Source organism: Otolemur garnettii, unplaced genomic scaffold (assembly GCF_000181295.1).
Source record: "Otolemur garnettii isolate 467f Iridium unplaced genomic scaffold, OtoGar3 scaffold00210, whole genome shotgun sequence".
NCBI lineage: Eukaryota > Metazoa > Chordata > Mammalia > Primates > Galagidae > Otolemur > Otolemur garnettii.
The window spans coordinates 861,175-871,513 of record NW_003852605.1 but is presented as its reverse complement, the minus strand read 5'-3'; the positions used below and the strand labels follow the sequence as shown (position 1 = coordinate 871,513).

Below are 10,339 nucleotides of genomic sequence, written 5' to 3'. Positions count from 1 at the left end.
ATCTTAGCCAGGACTCAGTGGACAGAGTGAAGAGGAGGAGACAGGGCAATCTGGCCAGAGGGCAAGAGCGAAGGGAGAAGACAAAGGACAGTGTCCAGCAGAGCCAGGCTTAGTCTAAGTGAAAAAGGAGGGCAGGATGAACTGGGGGGACACAAGCCTGCGTCCTTTCTGTGGGTGGTGGGCACCAGGAGAGGCCGACGGGTGGAGACCTGCAAGGCTGGAGCCTGGCTCTGAATGGTCAGACCAGCCCTGTTTTCAACAGGCTGCAGACCCCAGCACCCCACCAATGATGCCCAGAAAGTACACAGATGAAGAACTGTTTCAATTGTTAGTTAGGCCTTGGCCCATGTCATACTGACTGGCTGCCACACAGGGGTGGGAATCAGGGCAGGGAAAGGAGACCAGAGGGGAGCGAGGTCCAGACTCAGAGTATTTGCATGTCTTGCTGAACATTTCCTCACTGGTGGCAGCTGTGCTGTGAGTAGGCTGGGCCGCAGAGCCTGAGGGTCTCAGTCCCCTGTAGCCGGAGTTGTCAGGATGGCCGCTTCTCAGGGGTCATTAATTGTTCCACCTCCCGCATAAACCGCAGACACAACTCTTCGTGCCAGGGCAGAGCCACGCACTGCACAGCCATGGGCAGTCCCACGCTCTTCCTTGTAGCCTGCAGGGGACACCAGCGTCAGGAAGGGGGCCCAGGAGCACCCCAGCTGGAGAGGAGAGGCAACAAAGCGGAGCCAGGCCACAGCCTTTCAGGTCTAGCTTTAAGCGAGCCAGTGGGGATAGCAAGGGCTGGTAATGGTCCTCTGTGGCAGCTAGAGTCAGGAAGGGTTGTGAGTGCAGGGGAGGGGAATAGGTCAGGCCTCACCTTCTGAAATGCTTTGTCCCAGTTATCCCCAAAGTAGCCTGAGTAATGTTCCATCTGGGCCTCATCCTCGGCAGTCACGGTGGTGACAGGCACCACCCCAGCAGGGAAGTCCAAGCAGTTGTAGAGCAGAGTGTAGCTGACAGCCCCTGGAACATACTGCAAGTGACGTGACAGACCCTGGGAACTTCAATGCCAACTATCCTCCCTGGGCCTCAGTCAACCCTTCTGTGAAATGGCACCCTGCACCGACAGCCTGGGAAAGCTCTCTCCCAGGGCTGAGGGCTGAGTGACAAAGCCCAGGAATCCAGATCTCAGGGCTGGGCTGGACATCCCACTGATGGTTGCCTCATGCCTTTGACCATATAGTTTCCCCCACCTGTCCCTATTTTCTCAGCTTCTTGAAATCCCATCTGAACTTCAGATACCACCTCCCCCAACTACAGAATCTGCAACTCAAGATTCCCAACTTGAACAGTGCTGATGACAAGGAGTTCATTCCCTCCCAGGGCTTCCCCCATCAGCCATCTCTCCAGCTAGCCGGGGGGCCCCAGGACAGGGACCTCCCCCAAGGGTGGGGACCTTCCCTAGAGCTCCACTTCTTCTATTTCCTGGATGCCCTGCTAAGCACAGGGCTGAAGACACAGAAGGGACAGGTGGGGGTGCAAGGAGCATGCATGGGTCATCAGTCCTCACCTGTGGCCTGGCCTGGGGCATTCAAGTCTAGAGCAGGGCCTAGCATGGGAGTCAGCAGCACATCCAGGTCTAACTCTCTCCACTGAGCAATCACGGTGTTGCGGTACACCTGGGGAAGACACCCCCACACCAGCGAGTTACTCAGACCCGGGGTGGCTGGGATGGCTGAGCTGCAGTATCTTCTTCCCCCCTGGATCTATACTGAGCCACAATGGGACAGAGGTCTCCAGGTGGGCAGGCAGTGCTGTTTCTCAGGGGGCATCAGTTGTCCCAGCTCCCACATGAACTGTAGCCACAATTCTTGCCAGGGCAGAGCCACGTACTGCACAGCCCAGGCCAGGCCATCCTAGCCCCCAAGGAGGGCATCTGGGCCAATGAGGGTAAGAGCAGGGCCCATATGATAGTGCAGAGAGTAGGAGGGGGATGACAGGCCACTCCAGGAGGCCACTGGGGACAGTGGCCACAGATAAGCTGACAGGTACCCTGTCCGACACCATCCTGCCCTGCCACCCTACTCTAGTCTGGGGGCTCCAGCCTCACCTCAATCTCATGGTGCAGTTCCCAGAGCTTTCCAGCCGACCTGAGCAGAAGGAGTGAAGTCACCAGCTGTGACAGTCACAAGTCTGGGACCAGCAACATCAGACCCCTACTCCTAATGCTCCATATCTCACTCTTCCACAGAACCCCCTCAACCTGTGAGAGCTCAGAGTGCAGAGGTTTAAACTCCCACTGTCTGGATGAGAAAATCAAGCCCCAAGAGTGACCTGAGATGGGTCATTTACTGATACACCAACACAGCCAGGACTAGACCAGACCTGGTTCCTCACTACCCTCACAAGGTAGGAGGGCCAGAGCTGTCAAAAGTCCCCAAAGCCATGTAGTGAGAGAAGAAGCACGTCCACAGAATGCTAGGGCCTAAGACTGGGCCATTCATACCCTGATTTTCTAGCCCAAGCCACTGAGGGGTAGGTAGGACCCAGCATGGCCCAGTTTGGTTCAGATCTCTAAAAGCAACATCTCTCCTGGGTTCCCTAATGCCCAGCAGGCCCCTCCCCCAGCTCAGGCCAGCCCCTTCTTGGTCCCTTTGGCCTGACCCAGCCAGGTCGACCTTCTCCCCCTCAGTTCCTCTGTTCTGTCACCCCGCTCAGGTCCTTCCTTTCCAGCCAGGCATGGACTCTATTAAGACAACAAGGTCCTCCCTGAAAGCCACAGAGTTTGCACCCCCTCCTGGACCATTTCCAGCCTCAAGGGCTACCTCCCTTGAGTCTTTTCCTGTCAGAAACCACCTGGACCCAGATCCAGGTTGGAGAAAAGCAGGGCCACATGTCTGGGCACATATCCTCACCGAGGCTTCATGTTGCTGAGGAAAGCCACCAGCCTTGGGAGCTGCAGAGGACAGACACATGGTCAGTAACCCAGCTTTGGGCAGGGGCTTGTGCCAACCTTCTTCAGGCTAAGCCACCAGGGTCTCCTCCCCCAGGGCCCAGGTCAGCATCCCTTTGCCCCTGTGGCATGCAGGTTGGCAGATGGTCACAGGGTGGTGGGAGGAGAGCAGCTGGGTGGGGCTGGAGAGAAAAGGCCATGCCTGCCCAAAGCAGGAGAGGCTGATGCAGAGGGCACAGGACATCAAGGGACAGGAGGCCTCCACAGGCACCCTCCAGCCCATCCCACTCCCCTCCACTCATGTGAGCTCACCAGAGGCTTCAGCAGGAAGGCCAGCAGTCCTTTAAGCCACTTGGGCAGCCTCAGACATAAGATCAGGTCCCCCAAGCAGGGGTCTACAACATCACCTTTGCTGGGAGACAAAAAAGCCAGTCCAGGCACCCCATCCTGGCACTCTGTCCTGGTGCCCCTCCCAGTGTGCTCACCCCCACCCACTGCAGCCCCTGCTCTCCACTCAGTGACCCTGCCCACCTCCTTCCTCTTCAGACTCAGTTACTCCCAGTCTCTGATCTGTCATCTGTCTCCTTGCAAACATATTTTTTTTCTGATTAATCCTTCAGGACACCTGGGCTCCACCCCATACTCACTGGAGTTCTGCAAGGCAGGACTTAGAGCGTCCCTCTCTGGTAAATCCAAGCCAAAGAGCTCAGAGCCATAAGTACTGAGGGCGCCATCTCCCTGGCCAGCTTCATTAAGGGAATCTCCTAGTCAGCACTGAGGCCAGCCTGGAGGCACACTGGGGTGAGCCAGGGTATGCCTCCCATGAAGGACATCTCTGAGGCTATCTGGCACAAGATTTCAGGGGAAATGACTCAGGTAGTGGATCCTGGACCATCTCCAGGACCAGAATGAGAGAGATCCCCTCTGCTGGAGCCTGGGCCATGATCAGCTGCTGGAGTGGGAGAGGATATGACAGGTGGGGCCCTTGACCCAGCAAGGATGCAGGAACAACCTCCCATAGGGGAGGCAGAGGAAGTGGGTTTCTACTGTGAGAGGTACTAGACCGGCCAGCCCAGGGACATGACCAGGAGGTACCTTCATGGTCCTGTCTGTGTCCCTGCCAACCTTCAAGGACAGAAAATAGGCAAAAGGAACCAGCTTCTCTAAACATGAATTCTGCAAAGTCCTTTAAAGTGAGACTAGTCTATCTAGTCTACTTTACAAAAGAGAAAACTGAGGTCCTGCTCAGAAAGAATCTTGGCTCAAATCAGACAGACAGCCTGGAATCACAGTTTGCTGTCCAGACCCCCACCCATCCAACTAGATCCTGTCCTTGCTTCTAATCTTTCTCAGAGAGACAGGCAACCCCCTGCCCATCTCTTGCCTTACAACATGCCAAGATTAGGGGTAGGCCACTGATCCGCAACCCAGCCGTCCTTCGGCGAGGACTTTTCCAGTGTTTCCCTGACAAAGGATCTCCAGGCTCAACCTGCACAGCTGGAGGGACAGCAAAGTCCCTGCCCAGAGTGCTCAGATCTTTTTTGTGTTTAGCTGAGGCCTGTCCTAGGCTGTAGGGTCACAGCACCCAGCTGCTGTCCTTGGACCTTCCCATTTTTCTGATCCCACCACAAAACCTAAAGCCCAACATCACTCACAAGTTCTGTAGGAAGCTGTGGCCACCATCACTGAACAGCCCACCTGTCGCCAGGGTCTCCAGGGCATAGGGTATGTTGCTTGGCAAGAAGGGGACCAGCTGCAGGGATTGAGGGATATGAGGCCTCCAGACCTGACAATGTTTGGGTACCATGACCGCATGCTGCCTGGGAGCCCTGAGGATGTACTGAACCAACCCTGCCCACATGGTAGCTCTCATTATAGCCACAAAGCCAGCCTTAGTGACCCACAAAAACTCCCTGTAAATGTACAACATGAGAGAAGTCTGGAGCCACATACAAAATTGTCTCAGATGACTAGACCAAAACCCACAGGCCCACTATCTCAGGACCCCAGGAACTCTGGACAGCTGTGCACCACTGCTCATGGATGAGGTCCCCAAACACAGTGCTCACACATTACCCACCACAAGGCTGATTCTCCTCAATTACTCATGCCAATACTCCTGATCATCCCTCTATATACTGGTCCTACAGGACCACAGTTCTTATTCCCAATCATAAAACAATCAGGGTGCCCAGATGCCAGGGAGGTCATGGCAGTGGGTACCAGGAGCACTGCCCTAGAGGTGCCCAGGCTCCTGCAGCCATACCGTGTGGCCAGCAGCCTCAAGGCTCTTCTTGGTCTCCAGCAGGGCCCGCCTCATGGCCGGGGTGGGCATAGTATAGTTGTCAGTCTCGTAGTACCCCACACGCAGGGGCTGAGAGCTTCTGTAGACCTGCAGGCAAAACACAAGGTCAGGTTAGGAAAGGATGGCCGTAGGCAGGGCTCCCTGGCTCAGAGAAGCTCCTAAGCCCCAGGAGGAGGCTACAGCCTGGATCCCTCCCACATTTCCCCTGAAAACTGACCAAAAGCAAGGGCAGCCCCTTCTGCATCTGACTCTGTTATAAAATGCCTTCACAATGACAAGGAGGTGAACAGAACAAGGGTGATGATTCCTACTGATCATGTGAAGAAACTGAGGTTTGGGCTCTAGATTAAGGAGACTGAGGCTCAGAGTGAGACTGGGACTTGCTCAAAGCCACCCAGTGCAGAGTGACAAGGTTGGGTCTGGAACCAATCATCCGGTCTCTGGAGGCTCTCCAACACCTGTCCTGGCTCCCAGTTTCATCATCTCCCCCCTCCTCCCTCTCAGGAAGGGACTCATGGTTGCCTGGCTGAAACCCTGGGTGCAGTCAAAACATCCCTCTCTGCTAAGTAGAAGGAGCTAACCCCACCCAGCCCAGATCTGCCAGCCTTCCCCATTCCCAAGAAACACCAAGCCTACTCCCCTGACACAGAGCCTCATCCTTTCCAAGGCCACCTTCACTGGAGTGAGGGGAAGAGGTTTGTACAGGAAAGACAAATGCTGGACTGCTGAGATATGGAGCTTACCGTCAACATTAATGTGACTTTTTTATTCCTCCATCTGCCTCCATCTAACTTTTACCACTCCTGAATGCTTTGTATATATGTACAAATAACCTTATCGTTCATTCTTGAAAGACCCATCAACTCTTCAACAGAAAGCATCAAATGGCAGTTTATATCCCATGAGTCTTTGGATCTTTCACCTCAAAATCCTCACTTTGCTATGTCCACCAATCCAGGAGTATTATATCAGGATCTTACCCAACCCTAACCTGTTGAAAACCCTGCCTCAAACCAGACTTCAAAATCTCAGAGGCCAGGCAGCACCTGTGACTCAGTGGGTAGGGTGCCAGCCCCATACACCACAACAAAAAATAGCCAGGCATTGTGGCAGGTGCCCATAGTCCCAACTACTCGGGAGGCTGAGGCAAGAGAATTGCCTAAGCCCAAGAGCTGGAGGTTGCTGTGAGCTGTGACAAAGTGAGACTCTGGCTCTTAAAAAAAATTTTTAAAGTGGGAAGGAGCAAGATCACGGCTAAATAATGGCTTCCTTGCAACTGGGCATGCTGAGTATGGGGAGAGAAGACTCCAGGTATCTCTGGCTGGTGGGATCTGGCCAGAAACATCCCTTTTGGGACACAGGGAGTCAGCGAGAGACTTTTGGACCCCATAAGGAAGACAAAAGCAGTGAAGAACTGGCAAGTAGTTGCGTGTGTTTGTTTGGTCTAATCCCACTGGCAGCTGTAAGTACAGCAGCAGTGAGATTGCAAACTGGATAGGCCTTACCTGTGAGCTGTTTTGGTTTCTTTTGGACTTGGCACTCAGTTGAACTACCTTGGGAGAACTTGGGCAAGAGTGCGGAGGACTTTAAGCATCATCTAGGGCCCCAGACTGAGCCACTGAGCCAGACGGAGTTAATAGGGTTCAGCTGTGGGCCACCCAGAGCCATTGTGGAAGAACTGCCCCATCAAGCTCCACCATCAGGGTCACAGAGCAAGGATGGGCAGGAGCATAATCTAGTGGCTGAGCAGCCTAAAGGCGGGGACTGAGACGCCTTACAGCCTTGGCCCTCGGGCAAAGAGTGAGACAGGTTTTGGCACACTGGGTAACTGGATAAGCCACTTCAGGAATGATCCCAGAGATGACTGCTTTCCTGGGAAAGCTTCTCCTTGGCACTTTCAAGTGCTTTTTAAATGGGCTGAGGAGAGACAGGCTCTCCACCCTGCAGAGTTTGAGAAATCATCAGAGGATTTGCCAGTCTGCATCTTGTAAGGCCGTTATCAGCCTTGTGATTAACATCTCATACCCCAGAAGATCACCTGTTGCCCAGACAATATTCAGCAAGATATTTATACTGCTTTGTTTTTTGTTTTTTTCTTATTTTTGTTCTTTAATTTCAACATTCTCTCTATAGATTTTTTTCTTTTTTTCTTTCTTTTTTTCATTTTTCTAGCTTAAATATAATTTTCCACTGTTGCCTTTTTCTTAACAATTAGAACTTCAGTCAATGGCCATACCACCCAGAACGCGCCCAATCTCATCTGATCTCAGAAGCTAAGCAGGGTCAGGCTTAGTTAGTACTTGGATGGGAGAACAATTAGAACCTCACTTTTGCTAGTGTTTCTACCCTTATTATTTGTTTTTTCCCCCCAATTTTATCCCGTAAAGTTTTCTGTTTGCTTGTTTTTGTTTGATTTATAGCATTTTTGTCTTTCCTCTCTACTTGGTGGAGGTGGGGTACTGTGTCCGAACAGGCTAGCAAAGAGCTGGTGACCTCAAGGAAACAACCCAACCCTGTACGCCCAGAAGTTGAAGGGTTTTTTTTTTTTTTTTTGAGATAGAGCCTCAAGCTTTCCCCCTGGGTAGAGTGCCGTGGCATCACAGCTCACAGCAACTTCCAACTCCTGGGCTCAAGCAAGTCTCCTGCCTCAGCCTCCCAAGTAGCTGGGACCACAGGCACCCGCCACAATGCCCAGCTATTTTTTGGTTGCAGCCATCATTGTTGTTTTGGCGGGCCCAGGCTGGATTCGAACCCACCACCTTAGATGTATATGTCTGGTGCCTTAGCCACTTGAGCCACAGGCACCGAGCCAGAAGTTGAAGGTTTTTAAGGTCAGGTCAAAGCACACTACTGTACACCTACATTGCTCCTATCTTCCTCTTTCTGTGCCTCTCTTCTTTTTGTCAATATTCCCTTTTATCCACCTCCTCTCCTTTCTCTTTTTTTTTTCTTTTTTCCCTTCTTCCTCTTCAATCTTCTCATCCTTCTGGTTCTGTACCAAAAGGACTCATCAAAACCCTAGTCCAGAGGCACAGGAACTTAAAGAGCAAGAGGAAGTGAAAAGAAAATTAGGACAAGGAAACAGATAAAAGAAATCACTCGCAGGCAGCGCCTGTGGCTCAAGGAGTAGGGCACAGGCCCCATATGCTGGAGGTGGTGGGTTCTAACCCAGCCCCAGCCAAAAACTGCAAATAAATAAATAAATAAATAAATCACTCGTGAGGAAGAACCAGCAGAAAAATCCTGGCAACATGAAAAACCAGTCCAGAGCAACCTCCCCAAGGGACCATGAGGTAGCTACTGCAGAGGATTCCACCTATAAAGAAATGTTAGAAATGACAGAAAGGGAATTTAGAATACAGATGATGAAAACAATGAAGGAAATGATGGAAACAATGAAGGAAACTGATGATAAAGTGGAAAATAACCAAAAGGAAATCCAAAAACAGAATCAAATAAGAGATGAACAACATGAAGAATAGAGAAAGCATATAGCAGAGCCGAAGGAACTGAAGCAGTCAATTAGGAAACTTAAAGATGCAATAGAAAGTATCAACAACAGATGAGACCATGCAGAAGAAAGAACCTCAGAGGTAGAGGACAAAGCTCTTGAGATAACTCAGATAGTTAAAGAGGCAGAAAAGAAGAGACAGAAGGCAGAATATTCACTGACAGAATTATGGGATTTTATAAAGCATTCAAACATACATGTTATAGGTATCCCAGAATGGGAAGAAGAATGCCCCAGAGGAATGGAAGTCAACCTAGAGAATATTATAAATGAAAATTTCCCAAACATCACCAAAGATTCTGACACACTTCTTTCAGAGGGATATTGGACCCTAGGCTACCTCAAATAAAGGTTGTCATGAACCTTTCCGCAGTCAAGACAAAAGAACAGATTCTTCAAGCTGCCAGGAGTAAGCACCAATTGACTTACAGGGGCAAATCCATCAGGGTGACTGCTGACTTCTCTAATGAAACTTTCCAAGCAAGAAGACAATGGTCATCTACCTTTAATCTACTTAAACAGAACAATTTCCAGCCCAGAATTCTATATCCTGCTAAGTTAAGGTTTAAAATTGACAGAGAAATCAAATCATTTACTGATATACAAACATTGAGGAAATTCACCATAACAAGATCAGCTCTACAGGAAATACTTCAACCTGTTCTAAGCACTGACCATCACAATGGACCAACAGCAAAGTAAGAACTCAGAAATTAAAGGACAGAATCTAACTTCCACAATGATGCAAAAGATAAAACTAAGCAATGGACTCTCACAAAATAAGATGAATAGAACACTACCACACTTATCAATTATCTCAATAAATGTCAATGGCTTTGAATGCCCCACTGAAGAGGCATAGATTGGCTGACTGGATTAAAAAACACAAGCCATCCATTTGTTGTCTGCAGGAAACATACCTAGCTTCAAAAGACAAATTAAAACTCCGAGTTAAGGGTTGAAAGACAATTTTTCAGGCAAATGGAATTCAGAAGAAAAGAGGAGGTACAATCTTATTTTCAGATACATGTGCATTTTAAGCAACTAAAGTCAAAAAAGACAAAGATGGTCACTTTATATTGGTCAAGGGAAAAATACAACAAGAAGATGTTTCAATTCTAAATATTTATGCACCCAATTTAAATGCTCCCAGATTCTTGAAACAGACATATTGCTCAGTCTGAGCAATATGATTTCCTATAATACCATAATAACAGGGGACTCTAACACTCCTCGTACAGAGCTGGACAGATCTTCTAAACCAGAGGTCCTCAAACTTTTTAAACAGGGCCCCAGGACAAGTCGGCTGCTAAGCAAGACAGGCAGCGGAAGCAAAAACACCCGGCAGGCTGAATGTGGCCTGTGGGCCATAGTTTGAGGACACCTGTGCTAAACATAAATTAAACTAAGATATAAGGGACTTAAATGAGACCTTAGGACAACTGTGCTTGATAGATGCATATAGAACACTCCATCCCAAAGATAAAAAATATACTTTCTTCTCATTGCCCTATGGAACATTCTCCAAAATTGATCATATCCTAGGACACAAAACAAACCTCAATAGAATCAAAAGAATTGG

At 49.9% G+C, this 10,339-nt stretch overlaps 1 protein-coding gene across 1 annotated transcript in view; it reads right to left on the bottom strand.

Annotated features, from left to right (window-relative positions):
- Positions 1-301: 301 nt before the first annotated feature.
- The window catches only part of FAAH (fatty acid amide hydrolase), a 26,219-nt gene continuing 16,181 nt past the window's right edge, over positions 302-10,339 (bottom strand). Inside the window, exons 8-15 of the mRNA XM_003801418.3 lie at positions 5,208-5,333; positions 4,597-4,694; positions 3,254-3,353; positions 2,904-2,944; positions 2,099-2,138; positions 1,559-1,667; positions 866-1,011; positions 302-661 (exon numbers count right to left, since the gene is read on the bottom strand). Coding sequence (XP_003801466.1) covers positions 533-661; positions 866-1,011; positions 1,559-1,667; positions 2,099-2,138; positions 2,904-2,944; positions 3,254-3,353; positions 4,597-4,694; positions 5,208-5,333 — 789 coding nt within the window. The 3' untranslated portion in view covers positions 302-532. The remainder of the gene's footprint in view (positions 662-865; positions 1,012-1,558; positions 1,668-2,098; positions 2,139-2,903; positions 2,945-3,253; positions 3,354-4,596; positions 4,695-5,207; positions 5,334-10,339) is intronic.